At 44.8% G+C, this 20,767-nt stretch overlaps 1 protein-coding gene across 1 annotated transcript in view; it reads left to right on the top strand.

Annotated features, from left to right (window-relative positions):
* Positions 1 to 18,045: 18,045 nt before the first annotated feature.
* Positions 18,046 to 20,767, top strand: part of AGK (acylglycerol kinase) — a 34,424-nt gene continuing 31,702 nt past the window's right edge. The window contains exon 1 of the mRNA XM_033057733.1: positions 18,046 to 18,197. Within this exon, the coding sequence (XP_032913624.1) occupies positions 18,097 to 18,197 (101 nt within the window). The 5' untranslated portion in view covers positions 18,046 to 18,096. The remainder of the gene's footprint in view (positions 18,198 to 20,767) is intronic.

The following is a 20,767-nucleotide window of genomic DNA, read 5'->3' as shown; positions in this document are numbered from 1 at the left end:
AAGTTAAAAGAAATAAACAAAAGTGTCCTAGCAGAAGAAAAGCAAAAGAGTGGGCCAAAGAGAGAAGCGCAAATATTCTTTTGTTTTTTTGGTAATGATTGAGTTTTAAATTAATTAATCTAGAACAAAACTTTTTAAAAATGATGGCAAGTTATTTTTAAACATAGTTATTTTGTTGGTTATGGTGTTAAATATCAAAATTGTGTGTATCAAAAATCTTTTTGCTTGCTTCAGGCATTGTGCTTATAAAGATACGACAGTCAAAAACAAGGAGGCACCTGTCCCAAGCTCACTGTTTTTTCGTGACAGACTTTGGGGTGTAGCAAAACAAGAGTCTCCTGCAGTTTTAAGGATGGAGGCCCTCCTGCCTCCAAAGAGACCCTGTCTAAAACACCAGCAGTAGTGAGGAACCAAATGAAGAATCAGAATGGAGAAGTGTAAAAAACAATTCTCTGTCAAAAACCCCATCAGTACTGGCACAAATTTATTGATTTCTTCCCTGGCACTAATGGCTGAGGAAGGGAGAAAGCTTGGTGATATAACTACAGGACTCCAAGAATGTGCCTACTTTTGCCACATTTCAAGAGAATCCACTTGCATTTCCAGTGCTTATGACCTGCCTGCTGCTGCAAATGAAATCCGTGGGGCGAAGCAGAGAGCAGGAGCAGGGAAGAGCTGGTTGGGGGTGCAGGAGCTGGCAACCCCCCCCAAAGCAAATGAAGGGCACAGAGGTGTTACAGTGGCACATCCAGCACCACGAGGTGTCAAAACCTTTCAGATGAAGCATCTCCTCTCCTCATCCTCTCAGTGACACCGCTCACGTTCAGCAGCGATGCTCTCTGTCATCAGTGGGGAAAACATGATTCATCCCTGCTGAAAATGGAAGCCTGCAGAGCCTGCTTCAAAGGGGGTAAGCAGGTGCCTTCTCCTGTGGCAGCCACAGCCTCAGGAATGTGGCCACAGGGGCAGAGGGCTCAGCTGCTCAGTGCTTGTGCAGGGAAGGGGGAAGAAGAGGGAACTGAAAAAGCCAGCTGGTCCTTGAAGGTAGAGCTAGAGATGCTGTCATGGAAGGGCTTGCATTTGGGAAAGAAAGTGGCCTGACTTCAAGAAAGATTTCTGCATAGAAGTCCAGGTTTGCATTAGCTGGAGGTAAAGTCCAGCTTTGGTTGTTGCTCCCTGCAGTGCCAGAGCTGCCCAGCCCTGCTGCTGCCAGCTCTGTGCTGCTGCTCATGTCTTGGGGTCTGGCTCTCCGGCACAAGAGGATACACCAGGCAAGGCCACAGGGTCACACAGAAGCCTGCAATGCAGCTGGACAAAGCAGACAGCAAGAGAAGGGAAAACTCATTAACTGTAGCTCACCACAGAGGGATTTCAATAACCCAATATCACACGAACTGTTGCCTGGAAAGGCTGACCTGGAACAGAGACTAGACAGAGCAAAAGGGATAAAACAGGTATTTATTGAAAGGATGGACTTTGGGCAGTGCAAGAGCCTGGCTGGGGCTACACCCAAATCAAATCCAAGATGGATCCATGAATCACGAGTTTTTACACTTTTATAAGTTTTGGTTCATCTACACATGGGGGTCAATGATCCAACCACAGCCCCAGGCTATGAAGTCTCAGCCCCCCCAGCTTGCCCCCTTTCCCTCGTCATTGTTTCTGCTTTTTGGGTATCAGTTGTCCTTGATTCTCTGGCTAGAAAGGAATTGTTTTATCTAACTACCCTGTGAAGAGAAATTACTAACACCTCATATGAAGTTTCAGAGTTACACACTAAGCAGCAGAGATTCTGAAAAATATAAAAGCTAAAACCCAAGTCATCAAAGCCATTCATGGAAGAGCAGGGCTTTGCTGTGCCCTTGTCTCAGTCAGTAGGGCAAAGGCTGAGGCTGCCTTACACAGACACTGACCCTCCACAATTCTGGGCACCTGGACTTGGCAGCTCACTTTGGGAAGTGTAGCAGGAGTGCTCATCTCTAGTGGTCCAACTCCTGTTTGGAATTAGCACCATCCATTCAAGATTCCAGCCAGCCACGAAGGGAAAAAGCTACTGAATTAGAAGGGAAATAATGCAAATTTTGAGAATTAGGTTTAGGAGAATGAAATCTACTTGTCATTTCCATCTCCAACACAGTGGGGCCTCAGCAGATTGAACAGAAGGATAGGCAGCCAAAACTCCAGTTCTTCAGAGCAGAGAAATCGCCTGCTGTGTCCCTGAGGAGCACCCCAAAGCTCAGCTTTCCCTTTGCCTTGAGTATCTGCTAATGTTTTGTGCCCACCCAGGAGTGAGGACCCCCTCAGTGGAATGCAAGCACTCTGTTTCAGAGGCAGGATGATCTCAGGGTGACCTTCCTTGTCAGACACACACGATAACTGCAGCAGGCTGGGGCTGCATGGGGTGAGGATGCTGGTAATGAAATGCTTTCATAGCTCGACACTCATTATTCTGTTACATTATCGGGCTTTTCCCCAGGGGCTCTCTAAAGAGTCACAGCTGAGCTCTTCTCCTGCAGAGACCAAAACCAGACCACCTAACAAGCTGCATTTACTAAAAATTTTGCTCCCTCCCTGCTCAGAGGGAGCGTGGTCTTGTTCATCTGCATGAGTCAGAAGTGGAAGAGCTATGCCAGCCCCGCTCTGGCTTTATCAGCCTGCTAATCCATGCCAAAGAAAGCAGTGAGCCTGTGGCCAGCCAGGAGTGACAGAGGCTGAAACCATCCCAGAGCTCACCATGCAGGCCCCTAACTTACCCCAGCATCCCCAGCATGCCTCAAACACGGTGTCTGCCACCCTCCATCTGCTACTGACTGGCAAAGACTGAACACTGACCGCTTCTTGGGAAGAAACTGCACTTTCCCTTTGACTGCTTATTTCCCTGCTATTTCTTCCCATCCTGATAAACCCTTGGCCTTCTCTGCTCTGAAATTCAAAGCAGAGCTCAACAGGAGCAGGCTGCTCAGAGTGAAGCCTGCAGTGCCTGTGATAGCAAAGCCCTCTCCCAGAGCTCAGCTCTGTACCAGGAAATGAGCTGGTGGCCCAAGGGCATGCCCAGCAGCAGGAGGGCTCTACTGCCAGCAGATAAAGTTGGAGAAAGGTCACAGAGCCCAAGCTTTGGGCCATCATCTCTGCCCTGCTCAGTTCCCCAGAGACAACCCTTTCAGTCAGAGGTGGTGGTGGGTATTTCAGGAGGTGTTAAACAGAACTGAAGGCATTAGGTATCCTGCTTTGGCTTTTGCTAACTGTTCACATCAGTACTCAAAATTCATGCCAGGAACATAAAGGGAGAAATAATAACCCTGCCATAAGGAGCACGTTATTTGGAAAAGCAGAGGCAGGCAGAGGGTGAGAGAAGGAAATAAAACACAAAGGCAAAGTCTTCATAGCAGCAGTAGGCACAGCTAGCCATATATACTTGAAACCACTATTCACAGAAAGCCACTTGGTACTTCAGTGGCTTCTAATGGCTAAATAAAGTGAGCACACACACACAGGTACACAAGGCCCTCAGTGGGTAAAATATGAAACATGACACAACCCCAAATATCCACCTTCACAGTGGTGCAGGTTTCCTTCCTTTCTGTTAGATTTTCTTACAAGCCTCCTGCAAACCTGTCAGAGCAAAGGAGGCTGAGTGAAACGTTGCTCTGTGAATTGAACAAAGCTTCAAGTTCTCAGTTTCACATTTGGGGTGTTTCTGACAGGCTGCAGTTTCTGCTTCATTTAACTTCGCTCATTCCCTTTGGGAATTCTCTACCCACCATATTTGCAGCAAGAAATACCAAGTGCTGAGGTTTGTAAAGAGCTTTCAGACAGAGCAGGTGACTGCTGAGTCCTCTCTTCCTTCCCCTCTGTCAGATAGAGATTCGTGCATTACCTTGCACTTCTTGTCTCTTTCTAGCTACTGATTTTCACAAATAGAAATCCAAATATTTTTGAAACTTCTAATGCTCCATCAAACTTGTTTGCAAATAACCAGTGGATCCAAAGTTTGATGGGGACAGATGGGAGCACATGAAGTGACTGAACCTTCATTTCCTCCGGAAACCAGCCTAAAAATATGATGTTCAGAGCTCAGCTTTTTCCATGAAGACGTGCAGCTTCCCGGGAGGCGCAGCCAAGTCAGGGGACGCAGGTGGCAGCAGCAGCTCTGTGTCCTGGGTGACACCTTTGCCCATCACAGCTGTCACTGCTGTTACTGTGTCACATCAGCTCTTCCTTTCATCTGGGAGGCTCTGTCATGGTTGAGATCTCTGCTCTGGGACTGAGTCCCCAAGAGGAGCCCACCAGGGAGGATGATAAGGGAATCCACCCTGTCTGAGGCAGGATCTGGATGCTCCCAAGGTACACCTGGCAAGCTGAAACACATCTGCTGAGGTGGGAAGATGCCCTGAGGGAAGCTGTGTCTCAGGACAGGCAGCCAGCCAGGCTTTCCTCCCTCCTCCAGCTGCAGCAGCACCATCCAGAACAGCCTTGCAGAAAACCTTACAACCCACCTGCCAGCCTTGCTTTGCCCACGAGGAAGCAGGGATGGAGGCGAACATCTGCAAGAGCTTATTGTGAAATCTACTGAGGTAGCACTGCTCAAATGTTGCCAGGTGGCACAGTCCTAGGCTGTATAAAACAGTCCCCTTTTTTGCCATTTTGCCAGCAACAAATTAATTTTCACCAGCCCCACTACTTCTCCACAGAGCAAGATTGAAGCTGCACATTTTTTAGGAGCATGTTCATCTATTCCTGAGCAGAGTGTGCTCCTGCAGCCCAGGGGCTCGCAGAACTTGCTAATGCAGGAGGTTTTGCACCAGATTCACTGGGAGAAAAAGGGAAACAGTGCTCTCCCTCCAGGCAGTGCTGAGGTACCTGCCAGCACCTGGTCCCTGGAAGTGCTCCCAGCTGGCACAGTGGATGTCTCTTGATTGTCCTGTCACACCTTTGCTGACAAGTACTTAAATTGAGCAAGTTCATCCCATAAAATTTAAGGAAGAAGTGAAAGGACAGAAGAATGAAAAGCAATGTATTTTTCTTTTAGCACCTCTCTTTTTCTCATTTTCTCCTGAGGTGTCAGCACCTTAAATAAAAGGCCTTTTACTGCCTCTCTGTTGTCTGCATCCAGCCACAAATAGCAACAGTGGTGCAAATAGACCAAGGTCTCAGCTTGCCAGCTCTGCCCTCAAGGGTGTCACCTCTGTGCAGGGCCCTTCATTCTCCTTCCTCTCTCATTTCTCCTTTGCTGTCACATTCCCTCCTGCCAGCTCAGAAAACACAATTCCCAAGGTCTGCAGCTCAGCTTCCATACACCAAGAGAATGGCCAGGAGGAGCCATGATTTTGTGAGGGCTGACAATGTATTGCTCTGTCCCGAGTCCCTCCTGCAGCCCCAGGAGAGCTGGCTGGAAAGGGATCTCCTACAAATTCTGCATCCTGGGGAGCCCACATTAAACTGTGTGAGGGTGTTGGAGATCAGAAACTCCTCCCTCAGCAGCTCCAGACAGAGGAGACAGGAGGAGGATGAAACATGGTCGTGGGAGGAAGCTCCAGCCAGGCAGAGCTCTGGGCTGGCAGATGGCTCCCAACACGTAGCAAGCACTAAACAAGGGGCACACATCACATTTTCTTCTTAAAGTTGACTGCATTTTTGCATTTCCTGACTGAGCCCAAATAGGATTGCAGCAGAACAAACGCTAGCAATGTGTGATGGAGGATGTGAGTTATGGGGGAGCTGGCCAGAGAGCTTATTCCCTTTGACCTCTTACTCCTCTTTACTCCCCACAAGACTTCTGTCTCCTTGAACAGTGCAGTGGGAGCCCCTGGAACCTGCCTCATTCCTCCTAAAACTGGCTCCATGCATCATCTGGGATGTATTTCCCTACAGGAGCACAGTCATAGGCAAGTACAGCCCAGACAGGAGGGTCACACAACACGGATGGGAAAAGGACAAGAGATTTACCATCATACCATCAGGGTATGATTTACAGGAGATTTACCATCATACCATCAGGGTATGATTTACAGATTTACCATCATACCATACCATCGGGGTGGGATATTGTGCTCCAGCTTCCCATTTTATTCTTTCTTTATGGATCTGGGAAAGTTTTTGCTTTTAAAAACTCTTATTTATTATCTCTTTGCCCATTTTGCTAAACAGTGTATTTGGCCATAGCTGTATGTCTATTGTATTTGTTGTAGTGGTACTGAATTATTGAGGTAAATGCAAACTTGCATATTAAAACAAAAAAGGATTTTAATTATTTGGAGAAATACAAACTAGGAAGGTAGTGGGCCAGCAAAAGGCAATGACTAGCAGGCTGTCCTGAGTCCAAACCAAATCCAGGCATCTCTCTCTGCCTTGGCCTTCTCCCACACAGTAATTTGCACATGCACACAAGCATATATCACACCATCCCCTCATTGATTTAATGGGACATACTGTACTTCCATGACCATTTGGAAGAGCATATCAAAGTGGTCACAAACTCATCTGTGATGCTCAGAAAAAAAAAAAAAATCCAGGCCAGAATGAACATAAAATAAAAGAGTAGAGTTGATAAAAACAGTGAAGTTGGCTGAGGATATTTCTGATATACCCAGAGAAGAAGCAGTCATAAATGTTTCCATCAGGTGTGCAATGTACCCATAAAATGTTCCAAATACATTTTTGTGCATTTGCAGATGGAAAAAATCACTTCTATTCTCAGCAGTTATTTTACCAGTGAGACAAATGATGATCTGTTGTTGGACCAGAGTACAGATCACAGCTAGGGACAGGAATTGTTTTGATACATGTTCAAGTGGCTCCGTGCAGGTGTAACAGACCTAAATATAAACTGGCACAGCTGATAGGCAAGAACAGCTTGAAAATCCACCCATCTGCACTTCATGAATGCTTTTCCATTTACTCCCCTGAGCTGAGGATCAAGCCCCAAATCTTTTCAATACAGATGGCTCAGAACAAATCAGTGGTTTTGCTTTGCTCAGTGCAACACCAGGAGCCACTGCATGTCAAGAAGGAAGTGGTGGCTTCCCAGCCCCATGCAGGCTCTTTCAGGATGTCACCTGGAAGCATCTGACATCCCCAAGAGGTGTTGGATCACTGTCACAGAGTTCACCTTTGCCAAGGGAACCCAGCAAAGTTGTCTCTGCTGAGAGGTCTCCCTGCTCACAAGGGGAAGCTTCTGCAACCAATTCTGGTCCTAAATGTGACATTGTGTTGTAACCATGTCATATAAAATGACCAGACTCCAGAAGAGAACCTTGTAATTTAAATTTTTGAGCTGTTTAAACCATTTTAGAAAATAATGGGGAGAAATCTATAAGAACAATCTGATCCAGAATTATCCATCATTCTCTGTGAGATTCAGACCTAATTTGATTGCTATTACTGTATGTATTTTAATTGTTCTCCATTTGCTTAATGAATGTTGCAGTTGTAGTAATAAGATTATTGGTAATATGAAACAGATTTGCAGAATGATGAGGAGATAATTAGATGATACCTTTAGGGTGATTTCTGTTTAAGACACAGTAACTCTGTCATGGAGTAAATAAACTTGGTGAGGGAAGACATCAAGGGCTATTAACGTTGGATACAATTATTCCCAAATTACCAGGATGCACATTTTGTTACAGTGAGATTACCAGTGACTGATGCTTTCTCATCCACTCATGAGGCTGTAGGACAAAGCCTTGCTCAGGGTGTGAATGGAGAAGGAGCTGTGGTTCCCCAGAGCCTCCCATGATTACAGTAATTTCACGATTATAAGCCGCACCATTTTGACTAAAATTTTGGTCCAAACCCAAAGTGTGGCTTATAATCAGGTGCAGCTTATATATGGACAAAGAACAAAAAGTTGCTGTTTTAGTTTGGAGGACAGGTGTCTGCTGAGAAAGGCAGGAGCTTCTCTTTGAAATGGAGAATGTAAACCCCCTCCCTCCAAATTATTATAATTTTGAAATCAAGGGGCTTTCAGGCAAAGATATGGGAATTGGGAATAACAGTTCTTTTCTAGGGAAATTAAAATAGAAATACAGTACTACAAAGGAACAAACTACAAACCCTGACAAAGTCAGAGTACAACCTGACACCCCGTCAGGCAGGGTGTTGGCAGCAGTCCCATTAAATGGTGGCTGCATCCTCCTGCAGTGACAGATGTGGCTCAGTTGGAGCAGTGCTCCTGTACAAGGTGCAGTTTCCCTCCGGAGGTCCAGTGGGGATGTGGAGAAATCCGGTTTTCCTCTGGAGTCCAGTGGAGAAAGGGGCTCCCTTAGTGTCCCAAAACCTCTGTTTTTATCTTGGTGAGAAATGTTGGGCTCTTGCCCCTGGCTGGAGCAACTTCCAATGGGATGCAGTAATTTTATCAGTCCCACAGTGGGACTCAATGGCCATTAGCAGAAAATGACTCACTGGGGGAAGGATGGGTTGTGAAAAGATAAAGAACAATGCCCTGCCTGGTTTCAATGGATGGCCCATTAGCAGAATATCTCCCACAGAGATCAGGATCACTGCCCCCACCCTCAACAGATGGTGATAGAACAGATACCTTTTATCACACTCTGTACTGAAACGTGCGGCTTATAATCAGATGTGGCTTATATATGGACAAAGAATGAAACGTTGCTGGCATCCAGAAGTGCGGCTTATAATCGTGAAATTACTGTACATTGAGGTCCAAGTGATCAACCTGTGCCTGGCTTTGTGAGCTGTGCCTTAATCCTGCCTAGCCCCCACTGCTCGTGTGTGATGGCCACGAAAGCCTGACAGCACAGCAGTGACAGAGCATCTAAATCATAACCTTAAAGCCACACATTCCTTTCTAAATAGATGCTTGGTGATATTTCAGGATCAGTGTTAGTGCAAGGAATCTGCTGTTTCTTGGATCTGCAGGGCTGACTGGGGACAAAGCATTCACATATCCATGAACCTGCAGATCCTGAGGCCAATCCAGATGTCCTGGCTGAAACAACAGGCTCATCCTCCCCTTCCTCCCTCCCTTCTTGGATCTAGGCATGTTCATACAACTAACTGTGCTCCAGGTGGCAAACTCCACCAAGTACACAGCTGCTGGTGTCCCACAGTTTTAGTGAAGGGGTGGGAACAGCAGGGCACTCCCACAAGCAGGTGCACAGCTCTGCAGCTTGTCCTCCACCATGGAGATGAACCATCTAAATCTCTTGCTTGTTTTGGTATATTTAGTGAATTTTGCCAGCTTCCTTTAATGGTCTGTGGAATATTTTCCTGGCTCTTCACTTAAATTTTTCAGTCTCTTAAAGACTTTCACAAATCCATTTTGGTCCTAACTAATGAGCATTTCTACAGAATTTCAATAGCAATTCTGCTCATAACATTTATTTTCTCTATGGTATCTCAGTCATATTCTGTTCAAGGTTGGGCAAAACTTTGGATAGTAGGTCTGTCATTTTTCAAAGTTAGATCGTGACACACAACATGTAATTCTAAGAGGCACCTGCTTCATTTTCACACAGGTAGCTGGGAGTAGCTCCCAAAATGCCTGCTAGCTGTGTATTTAACTGCCAGCAGAAATTCCCATGGTGAACTGGCTTGGCAATGTCAGTAGTGTGACATGGCCAATTTCAATAGACACTGTTTTCTGTGAAAAAAAACCAAAATCTCTTTATTTACTAGAACACACCAATATCACATTTCATTGGCATCTGTGGCACAGAAATCACTGTTTTTCAGGTTTGAGCAAAGCTTTGCAGGACCACTAATAGTGTCCTTGGAGAAATGAATGCATAGCTTAACTCTTGTGCTGTGAAGCATTGGAATGGAGCCCCCTAATAAACTCCTTCAGTTTCTCAGACTCTATATTAATATTGACACTGCACATCCATTAAACATCAGCAAGCAGCAGTGCTCCAGGTGGTTGCTGCAAGCAGCCAGATTAGGGGCAAATGTTAGCAGCCTTCCCAATGAATTTTTACAGATTTTCCTCATCTATGTGGACAGGCTCTCCCTCATCATCTCACCCGTGAAACTCATTGAAGTTTTTAGGTTTTGTTCTTTACTCCAGCATTTTTTTGCATTATCTGGAATTTTCTGTTTTGTTTGCTTAGCTTTGTGCTGTAGTAGAAGAAACTGTGCTTTGTTCCTTCAAAAATTAATGTGATGGTTCTAACATTCTCCATTCAGTGATCCTTCCAACATCCTCTCTACCTCTGATTTAAGAATGAAGATAAGAACTGCAGGGAGCATACAACATGATGGTAAGGGAGCTGAGATCTTTTCTGGGTCAATATTACAAATTATGCCTTTTCCAGTGTATTGCCCATTTATTTTCCAGTTTTGTTCACATACTTCTTTGTGCTTAATAAGCTTATCCCTGTCCATTCTGTTTCCATATTTAATTTCTGCTACGTGTGACTCTCCTACAAGTATCTTCCAAAAGTATTTCTGGTAACACATATGCTTCTGTATAACAGTTTTAAAAAATAGATGTTTTATTTATTTCCAGTTAGATCATTTCATCTTTGGCTGCTATGCTATACATTTTCACTATGTATAATTTTCATCTAAGCATGTGGAGCTGCCCTTGTTTTCATCACCCATCCTATATATTCCTTCTGTTGCTATTCACATGTTTTATTGAAGCAAAGTCAAGTCTGGTATTCCTTGCCTCTTTTATCCTGGAATGGACATTATCCCAATTCATGTTGTTTGCTACATAAATCCATACACTGTTTTACATGTTTGACTTCTTGAGCCTCCTCTTTTCTATGACCTGGGATCCCCCATGTGTTTGTAATGGCAGAGCCCTGCCCAGCCTCTGCGGGATTCACTCTGTGAAGTGATTGCTGTTTCTTGGCAAAGCTTTCTTCTCTGTTAATTCTTAATTGTAAATCTCCTTTTTGCGGTTTAACACTTCATTCTCTCACTTATGGTATTTCCTTAATTTACTTTACTCCAGGTACCTTATGGTATTCAGTATTTAAATTACTCTTCCCATCTGTTCTTAGCAAGGGAAAGCAAGAAAACAAAGCAAGCAAAGATGTCATATAAATGGAGTCAATAATTCCTGTGCATTTGGAGAGCGTGGATAACAAGCATGGGCTCATTACTGTGGTTCAAACCACTTTCATTTAATGTAAAATACATGCCTGTTCCAATCTAGCCTAGTCAAGTCCCAGAGTGTCACAGTGCCCTCAGCAACATCTTATCACAGACCCTTAAAGCAGCATTTTTAGTGAAAAGAATGTCTAAACAGCTTGAAAAGCAAAGCCAGTCTTTGAACTGATCACAATGTGATAGGAATTCAAAGAATATGCACTATTTGCAGAGTAAGGAACAGCATGGAACTTAAAGGCAATGCCTGTGTCACTCATAATTAGCATGTCAATTAACAACATGAAAACAACAAACCAATTTATAAAACCATATCACTTAGTAACTTTCTGGAAGATAAAAGCAATGTGAAACTGTTCCGAACCAAACTGGCCACCGAGCTTGTTGGAGTGCATTTGCTGAAAATGTTACTGAGTTTGTAAGGAAAATGTTTGGAAGAATTCTCTAGCGTCTTCCCAAACCAAAGGAAGCAGTATATACCACAGGATCTGCAACTCCAACAGCTTTTTTTCTCACAGGAAAAATGATTACCTTTAAATAGCTGAAAGCTATGAGAAAGCAGAATATCAGATTTTATTCTAATTTAGCTGATTTACTGAGAGAAAAGAAAAAGGCAAAATACAATAATGTGTCCGTCAACACCTGAAGACATTAAGGCAGGTACTTCACAGACTGATGAAGGGGCTGGCTACAGTTTGTGAGCAAAGGTCCTTGTCAGTGTAAGATGCAGAATTTATCTTTTGGCAGGGACTGAACTAGAACAATTCATAGTAACTCACTGGGATTATACTTTTTCTAAGTGGTCATATTTTGCACTCCAGCATCCAAGACGAATTAATCTTCTACAGCAGCAAAGGTATTTGGTTGGTGAAAAGGAATGAGAGTGGTTCATCATAACAGTGAAGGATTTTCTCAGCCTGCTTTTGCCTGCAACTCCTTCTGCTCATCCCCAAACTCCACCTAAGGACAAGGATAAAGAAAGTCATTGTCACAGACTTTGGAAGGAGTGAAACTTCGAGCAAACGCAGCAATGTGCTGGCTCTGTGATCTAAGATGTCAGCCAGATGTGTTCAGTGGGCCATGGTGATGCACACAATTGAGTCAAAAGAAAATGAAAATAGAAGCATCTAATGGAAAACCAACAGGGAATCTCTTTCTTTCAAACTATGGCTGTTGCTCTTTGATTACAATTGCCCAAGGCCCCGCTCCATCTGGTCCATAGATTAGGATGTCACCGCCTCAGTGAAAAATGAGCCATTGCTGCAGATATATTAGTAGTTTTCAGGAGCTCTTCTGAATACAAGATCATCTGGCTATGGGACATAAGCAGGATAGTATACAGCAGCAGCTGGATTTTGGGGTAGGCAGTATCTCAGTGTGAATATAGGTAAGTATATGTAATATTTGTGGATGCACTGAAATCAAGGAACAGTGTAAAAGCCTTAATTTCCTACTCTCTGTCAACCAGCTGTACTACAGGGATAAAAGGAGAGAATAAGACTTGTTTATTTCGTTAAACCATCAGCATTAATCTCTGCCAAAAGCAAAATGCCTGAGTGAGGAGTCTCATGGGTTACACCCCTCACTCAGATTCAGAGCAGAAGGGATAATTCCTGCCTGCAGATTGAAGGCAGGAGAGGTTTGGTGCTGCCAGCTTGCTGGGTGGAAGCTGCATCCCTTCCAAACAGAGGGAAATGCACATCCTGCAGGCAGGTCTGCACTGTGCATTCGGGCTCTCTCCTTCTCCCTCCCTCCTGCTATCCTGCTGTTTTCTATGCTGAGTCCTCTGATATCTATCAGTACCATAGTAACAGCATGAGCTCAGAGAGGAGTGACCTCAGCCAGCAGGACTTTCTTCAGGGTAGGAACCTGTACCAGCAACAAAATTGATGTTTTTGATGTAGCTCTCAGAGACCTTCACATAGAAGCAGGGTGTAGAATTAGCACAGGAGCTGCTGGACATTCCTGCTCAGCACCTTGTGCTGCTGGGTAAATGGATAGATCCCAGTCCCAGGGCACTGGCCTTGTTCCTCCATTTGCAGGAGATCTGACTACACTCCAAGTTTAGGGTCCAGGCCTGCTCACACTAAATGCCTCAGTGGCACCTGCATTTACTGAATCCAAATGGCTTGGGAGTGAGTGTAGAGCCTTGTGAAACGTGTTTCTGCTAAAGCAACAAGTTCCTGACAAGATTGCCACAGAGCAATTTAATGGGTTTCTGCCGCTGTTGAAAAGCTGTGAATATCTCTATTCATTCCCTTGGAAAAAAGGTTAATAAACCCAGAGAATCAGGGAATATTTCTGTGTAATAGCTTGCATGTGGGAAGAGGGGGCAGGGTGTAAAGGTAGTGGGTTTTGCCATATAAATATGCTAGGCATGCTCCTGAATTTCCTTCTAGGGAGGGTGAAGTTCAGGTCATGTTCTGCTTGCAGAAGAGCCAAGGAAGAGCAAGGCGGGGGAAGAAGGGAGGGATTATTCTTGTGCAGAGTTTCTCTGAGTTACCCAACCAAAAACCCTGCCAATGTGATTCAGTTCTTTCTCCAAACCAGTGGAGCAGGCACTGACTGCAGACATGACTGCCCCAGGGAATCACACCTCCAGGCAGAGCTGGAAATGAGGGCAAGAGAATCCATCATGAACTTTCTCTGCTCTCACAGGCAGGAACTTTCTTTGATTAGCTTCAGTGGCTGCAGTGCTCCTCTCTCTTACATAAATCATTGGCCAGGGTAGAATGGAGTGGGACCTGGGACACACTGTGGAGGAGGAGCTTCAGGGTCTGGACACAAAACCAGGAGAACACAAGCAGAGAGACACAGACTGGGGAGCCCACTAGAGATTTCAGCTAGCCCAGAGACCCTCCTGGACAACAAGGCTTGAAAGAGCTCTGCTTGCAGCCAAACCTATGGCTTGTGGTTAAGAAAAGTCAGAGGTGAATGTGCCTGAAAGGCTGGAGATCCCATCCCACAGCCTGATCTGGAGAAGTATCCAGTTAGTGCTATTCACATCCACCAAGGAAAAGAGCTCTCTCTCTCTCTGTTTAAACCCTGCTTGGTGTCCAGGTGTTGTAGAATTCAAACAAAGCAAATTAGAATCTCCCTTGCTGGGTCAGTGACACGGAAATATTTAGATTCTGTTTTTCTCCTCATCAGCTGCACAAAAGGCTGAAGGGTGTGTGAGGATGCTCTTCCCTGTCACTCTGGCCACAGGGATGTTAATCATGTGAAAAACAGGGGGATGTGGGCAGGCTCTGACAGGCAAGGCTGCCTCGGTCTGGCAAGAGCAGAGACTTGCATGGCTGCAGTAAACACACAGCTCCTGCAGAGTTTGGGCTATTTGCATTTCACTTGTAAGAGAGCACCTGAAGAGACAGAATTACCATGATGGCATGGGATGTGCTGACAGCACTGCTGTTCCATTTCCTCAGACCATTGATAAATGAGTCTCAAATGCCAGAATAACTAGCAGGCTGAGGACTCCCAGTTCTCCACTGCTGTAAGGATGACAGAAGGACTGCACTGGACTGGGGAGGTCCCTGTTTTATGCAAACATAGGCACAGATTGTGCTGGAGAGAAATGGACACTGTATAATTTTCTGTCCTTATCAAGCACTAAACAAAAACCTCTCTGCTGTCTCCTTCACATTGTGTGGCTGAGCACTGAGATGACGGAGGATGTGACTTTTCCAAAATAACAAGTATGTGCCTGAAGCATGATCATGTATCTGAAGCTTCTCCTGCTAACAGGGCTTGGAACTGATGGTAGAGACAGGATGATAAAAAATTACTCATCATAAAAGGGTCAGACGTGAGCAACCAGGATGAGGTGTTCACCCATCTTCATACACAGCTTGTGAGATAATATTAGGTGACACATGCCCAGTCAAGTATTGAGAGTTACAGAGCAGCTTTTTGAATTAGTCTGTTTTTTACAAAAAACACCTAGCAATCATAAGAAAATAAAATCACACATTCCAGCCTCCTCTGAACGGTGTTATGAAAAAAAGAGCAGGAATTTTACTTGGCCTAAAAATTACTACAGTGCATAATCTAGAGGATGCTCAAGATCAGTCCTTTATCCTCTCATTTTCCATTGCACACATTCTAATTCCTGCTTTTATTGATCTGACATGCAGAAAACTAGGACAGCTAAAAGAGAAGTACCTGGTACATGCAGCAGCATGGCAGGTGTGATCTACCTTGAGGGTGATCAGACAGCCACAGCCAAAAACTAGGACATACGTGTTTGCCCGGAGGAACTTCGGAATGGACACTGCATTCTAAGTAAAACCAAGTAAAAAGACAAGTGCACAATCTGTCATTGCTGTCTGCACTGTCTCTTTCTGCTAAGGAAAGCTCTCTTCAAGAAGCCCCACATGAAAAATCACTAACCCAAAATCTCAGATAGTGTCACACCATCCCAGAAGGGGAGTTGGGATGGGACCTGGACCTCACCCTGCCCAAAGTAGGGTCAAGTCCCTCTGCTAGGGATGCTGAAGACAACTAGCAACTGAGGTAAAATTTTCACTTATATTCTGATGTGTTTTCATGGTTGCGGACCCAGGAAAATTGCCATTCAACCATCTTAGAGAAACTCAGGTCATTCATACATTTAAGTATTTTTTTCTGACTGCTCTGAACATGTATTAAAATTCTAAAGAGGCTTTATTTTTAAAATTCAAGCTAGTTTTGGAAATATCATTAATGAGCATAAGTGTACTCAGTAGATTTGTTTGCAAAATACGAAGTTATAGATGTTCGTAAATTATTTCTGGCGCCACATGAGAATTATGAATTTGAAAAGCATTTATCAGCACACAATCTTTTCATAAGTGAGGAAAAGGATGAGACTACTAATATCTGTGGCTATCATTGCCGCTAGGAGCTGGCCATACCACCTGAATCCTCTAAAAATGTAGGACAAACACCAAAAGTAGGACATTTAATCACTCCACACCACCTGGAACGTTCAGCACTGCATCAAGTGCATGTACTCAGCACACTGAGGTGCACTGGACAGATGAACCTGCAATATTTAAGGGGGAAGCAATGGCTCCTGTATGAAGTTATGCCTGAAATATTCATCAGGAGAAGATAATTTAATGCTTTACTTAAAAAAAATAAAACAAGCCAGATCATCTGCTCGACAAAATAAATGGAAAAGAAAACCCAAATCATAGTAGGGAACTTTAACCATAGGGTTTAGCTTTTCTTATCACTAACAGCAGAGTGTCTTCTGGGCCATCTTCTGCATCAGCTTGATTTTTGCAGAACAGACTTCTGCATATCCAGAAAACCAAATTCTGACTCAAGCATCCACCTTATGTTACAGCTCATATCCCATCCTGGCATGCAAACTGAGGTCCCTGTAAAGAGTGGGCTATATAAGCAGCACTGCTCCACCATATCTCTTATTTAGCCAAAAGATTGTTAGGAATGGCCAAAGTCCTCCTTCCTTTCTTAGAGGATAAGATCTCTCTGAATAACTCAGCACTTTTGTGAAATCTCCGTGGCTGTTCACCCTCTCTCATGTAGCATGAAAAACTTTGGGAAAAATGCAGAGAGCCCCAGAAACAAAGAAAAAGGGGGCAGCCAGTAGGGGAGTGTTTGGGAAGGAACCAAGGTGCCATTTGTGAAAAGAACATTAGAAATGCATTGGGAAGGGTGTCAGGATCTGCTCTTTACAGGGGCTCACCACACTGGAGCACTGCTGAACCACCAAGTGTGATTCCTGGCAGACACAGGAACTTCTCTAATTTGAATTTGATGCCAAGGGGGGAACAATTGTTCCCGTGTTCTTTTGGTAGGTAGGAAAGATGAGCAGGTGCATTTTATTCAGCCACAGTTGGTCCATGTGAGCGTGGCTATGTGAATTCCCACTGTGTGTGTTCTCTTCACAGCTGCCTTGGCCCATTCCCTTCAAAGGTTTCTTCTAACTGCGTCTTCTGCAATATTTTCGGATTGTTGTTTGTGATTTTGTTTTACTTCTGAGTTTCTTTTTGATTTTCTTTGGGTTTGTTGTTGTTTTGGTTGGTTGTTTTGGGTTTGGTGTTGTGACAATTAATAAAAGTTTCATGTTAATCATAAAAGTATTGAGGTTTGTATAAACCAGAATACGAAGGTCTGAAGTGAAGCATAGACACTTGATAGAGGAAAAATGAGATTAAATCATTCTGTTTTAAATCCCCCTGTTATGAATATTATGTTTCTATATAATTTGCATCTACTACCAGTTTGTAAAATCAGACTTTGCAACATTCCAATAGAATTTGTAAAATCAGACTCCCTAACTTTGTTTTATCAATGACTGCCCATCTACAAAGACCAGAACTTCCCAATTTCTGCCGGTTTTATCTACCAAGGCCGGATGCTTGTCTTTGAGACTGACTCCCAGAGATGTTTATAAACAAACATGGATGTTTATGTCAGCCACCACTGCTTGCCTATCAAAATTATGACAGAAAAAAAAACCCAAAATTATTGATTACAGTGAAGGGCCATGGTGTAAGAAGCTGCAAACCAAGGTTTGACAGAGTGTGGAGTGGGCAGTGACCCCTCACACCTCCCCAGCGCTGCTGTGCTCTGTCTGTATAAAATAAAGGAATCTAAATTTTGTTTCTCATTTATAACAATGCCTTTGCCCGTTCCCTTCAAAGATTTCTTCTAACTGCGTCTTCAGTTTGTTGTTTGTGATTTTTGTTTGTGATTTTTGTTTTACTTCTGAGTTTCGTTTTGATTTACTTTAGGTTCGTTTTTGTTGTTGTTCTGGGTTAGGTGTTTTTGGCAGGTTTGGGGTTTCCTTACGGGTATTTATGGTTAGTTTTGGGGTGGTTTTTTGGTTTTTTGTGTGTGGTTTTTGTTTGTTTCCGTGAGGCGCGGCCCGGTGTGTGCGCGGAACGCCGGGCCCGCTGCGCTGTTTCCAGCCGGGCCGGACCCGCGGGCGCCGTTTCCAGCCGGGCCGGGCCGGGCCGGGCACCGCAGCGGCCCTCGGTGGGGGGGGCGGCCGGCGCGCGGGGCGCGATGGCGAAAGTGCTGACAACCCTCAGGCAGCACTGGAAGAAATCCACGTTCGGAGCCTGCCTGCTGGGCTGGGGCGGACACTGGCTCTATGGGAAGCACTGGTAATGCCGGCTGGGGCCGGGCCGGCGGCGAGGCGGGAGGGGGAGGTGGAGGGAGGGGGAGCGCTGAAGATGGGGGTCGCGTCTGGGAGGGCCCCGGCAGGCTGAGGGGATGCGTTCTGCCGTCTGCTCCCTCATGTGGGCGTGGGAAGCTCAGCGCCTTCTCCTGCCTTCCCCCTTGGCCGTAAGGCTGGGGCGGGTTCGGGCGGGAGGTTTAAACAGGGAGGATGTCAGGCTGGCTGAGCAATGCTGGGGCCTTTTGGAGAGGAGAAGGTTTTCTGTGTTCCAACCTAGAAAAGAACGTCATGAGCCATACACGTGCCTTCCGCTTGCTTGCTTTTAGCCTGTATTATAAAGATGAGTGAAACCAGGCCTGCAGGATGTGGTGGTGCTGTGCCTGTGGGTTTTCCCACCTCCTTTCTGCTATAGTAGAAGTCCTTGTCCTTTGAGGCCTGGCACCGGCAGCCGTGTGCTGTCCGTCCCTGCTGTGCTCTTTGCTGCTGTCGCCCACCCAGCCTGGAAGGAACCTGTCAGCTGCTCCTCCCAGAAGTTAGAGCTAGTGGTGTCACGCTTACCTGTGGAGTGAATGCCCCTTACAGCAAGTACAGTGCTCGTTCATGGCTTTTTAAGAGCTGAGTTTGTATTTTAATCCTTATCCTTCAAGATTATTGTTAGTGCATTTGACTGAAAAGCAGATGTAGCCAAATTATTTTTAAAAGCTGTTACTTTTTTGCTCTTTATCGTCACTGTCTTAATGATTTTTAATTGTTTAGTCGGGTTTTTAACAGTGCTCTTTTGGAAAAATTAGGAAAATAAATCTCTTCATGTTGTTTTTATACTCTCTTTCTTCCTTTTGCCTAGGGACTTTGGCATTAAACCAGCCTTTATTTTGCACAGTACATCTGCTTTAGCTGCTTGCTTCTTACCTGAAGCACTGAGGCTCAGTGTCCCCTTTGTGTCAGTTGTGCCTGGGAGTTCTTGTGCCCACGGGCTGTTGGTTGCAGATGTACATTCACTTGTTGTGTGGTAGCAGTGAAATTGTGTTTGGATCACAGACAACGTGGGGCGTTCCACAGGTGATGTGCTGGGGAATAAGGGGGAAAACATGAAAGGCAAACAACCAAGAAGGGAATCTTTGCTATCTATTTGGAAACACTGACAACTGCTTAGCAATTTCTCTCTGTGGAGAGTTGTTGTTTTATCCTGTTCAGAGATAAACAGGCACAAGAGGCTGATGGCAAGATTGTAAAAAAGAATTCAGAGGTGGTCTCAACAGCCCTTTGTGATACTTTGGGGACAGTGAGGACCTTACCTTGTGGCAGGTGGACAGCAGGGAGTGGGATCCCTCTCTGCAGCTTTTGAGGATGGCTTTTGGTGTGTTTTTGTATGTTCCCTCTTGCCAGTCTCTTTGTCCATGTCCCAGTTGTGCTGGGGAGCAGAGAGGTGCCTTTTGCCCCATGCACAGACAGATGGTCACAGGCAGGGCTAGGAGAGGTTAATGAAGGATCTCTAGGGGCTGTGTTGGCCCTGAGGCTTTGTTGTTATCCGAGACTCAATTGCTATACATGAGCAGTGTCTGACTAGACTGATATTTGCCCTTCAAGAACACATTTAAAGGTCTTGTAGTGAGGTCTTGTGCTTTGGTTCCTGGCATCACAAGTTCCTGACAGAGGGCCTTGCTGTAGCACAGCACTGGTTCAGATTAGCCTCTGACTTCTTGAGAGTAGCTGAGATGTTGGTCATTTATTTGCAGCCAAAGAAAATTTTTGTTTGCCATCCTTCATCCCTCTTTCCATCCTTGTGGGTTTTCGAAAATATTTCCCTTACAAGGAGAAGGTGATTTGCTTTTTTGACTCCTCAAGGTTCCTTCTACTTTTGTGTGCAGCAGCCATGATGCCTGAAGCTATTGTAGATAACAATCTGTCCTGAAGATAAGTGACACCTCTTCTGTAGTCAGTCTCTACAAGCTCACAGGTATGGAAGAGCTCTACAGTACTTCCTTAAGACTTTGGAGAAGAGGAATGTTACCTTTTCCAGGCTTGTTCCCAGTTCTTCCCTCTCTGGAAATGGTTGTGGGAGTTCCCCTGTGCTGTGGAGCCTGCTGTGGATGCCCTTATGCTCTCTAGGGTGTAAAGGGAAGAGAGGGGCACTGGAGAGTGATAGATCATCACTGAGTTGGTCTAAAAGTTGAGGAGCTGCTTAGTCCTGGCACTTTCTTCCTGCAGCATTTATTTTCTGGATCAGTGTATTAGCCTTTCAGTTTGGGAGGTGTTTGTTCAAGTAGTGGTTGATTTGAAAGTAAGGAGTTTTGGATGAGCAGGAAAAATAAAAGGAGAGAACCTTGTGCTTTTTCTCTTTCCCCCATGTGTTATTCAGCCCTTCTAAGTATGTCAGAACAGAAGGTACCTCTTCAACAGGGGTGTCAGTCAGGAGGTGGCAAAGGTTTTTCATGTGTCAAATGACTGGAGTTTTGTCTGGTTGAACTGCTGTTAACTAGAACCCCATTGCCATCCTTGCAAAACCATAATGTGTCTTAAAATTTTTTTTGTTCTCATAAAAGAATGTGTTTTAAA

The sequence above is a fragment of the Catharus ustulatus genome, chromosome 4 (genome assembly GCF_009819885.2).
Source record: "Catharus ustulatus isolate bCatUst1 chromosome 4, bCatUst1.pri.v2, whole genome shotgun sequence".
NCBI classification, from domain to species: Eukaryota; Metazoa; Chordata; class Aves; order Passeriformes; family Turdidae; genus Catharus; species Catharus ustulatus.
This window is presented reverse-complemented; position numbering and strand designations above follow the sequence as displayed.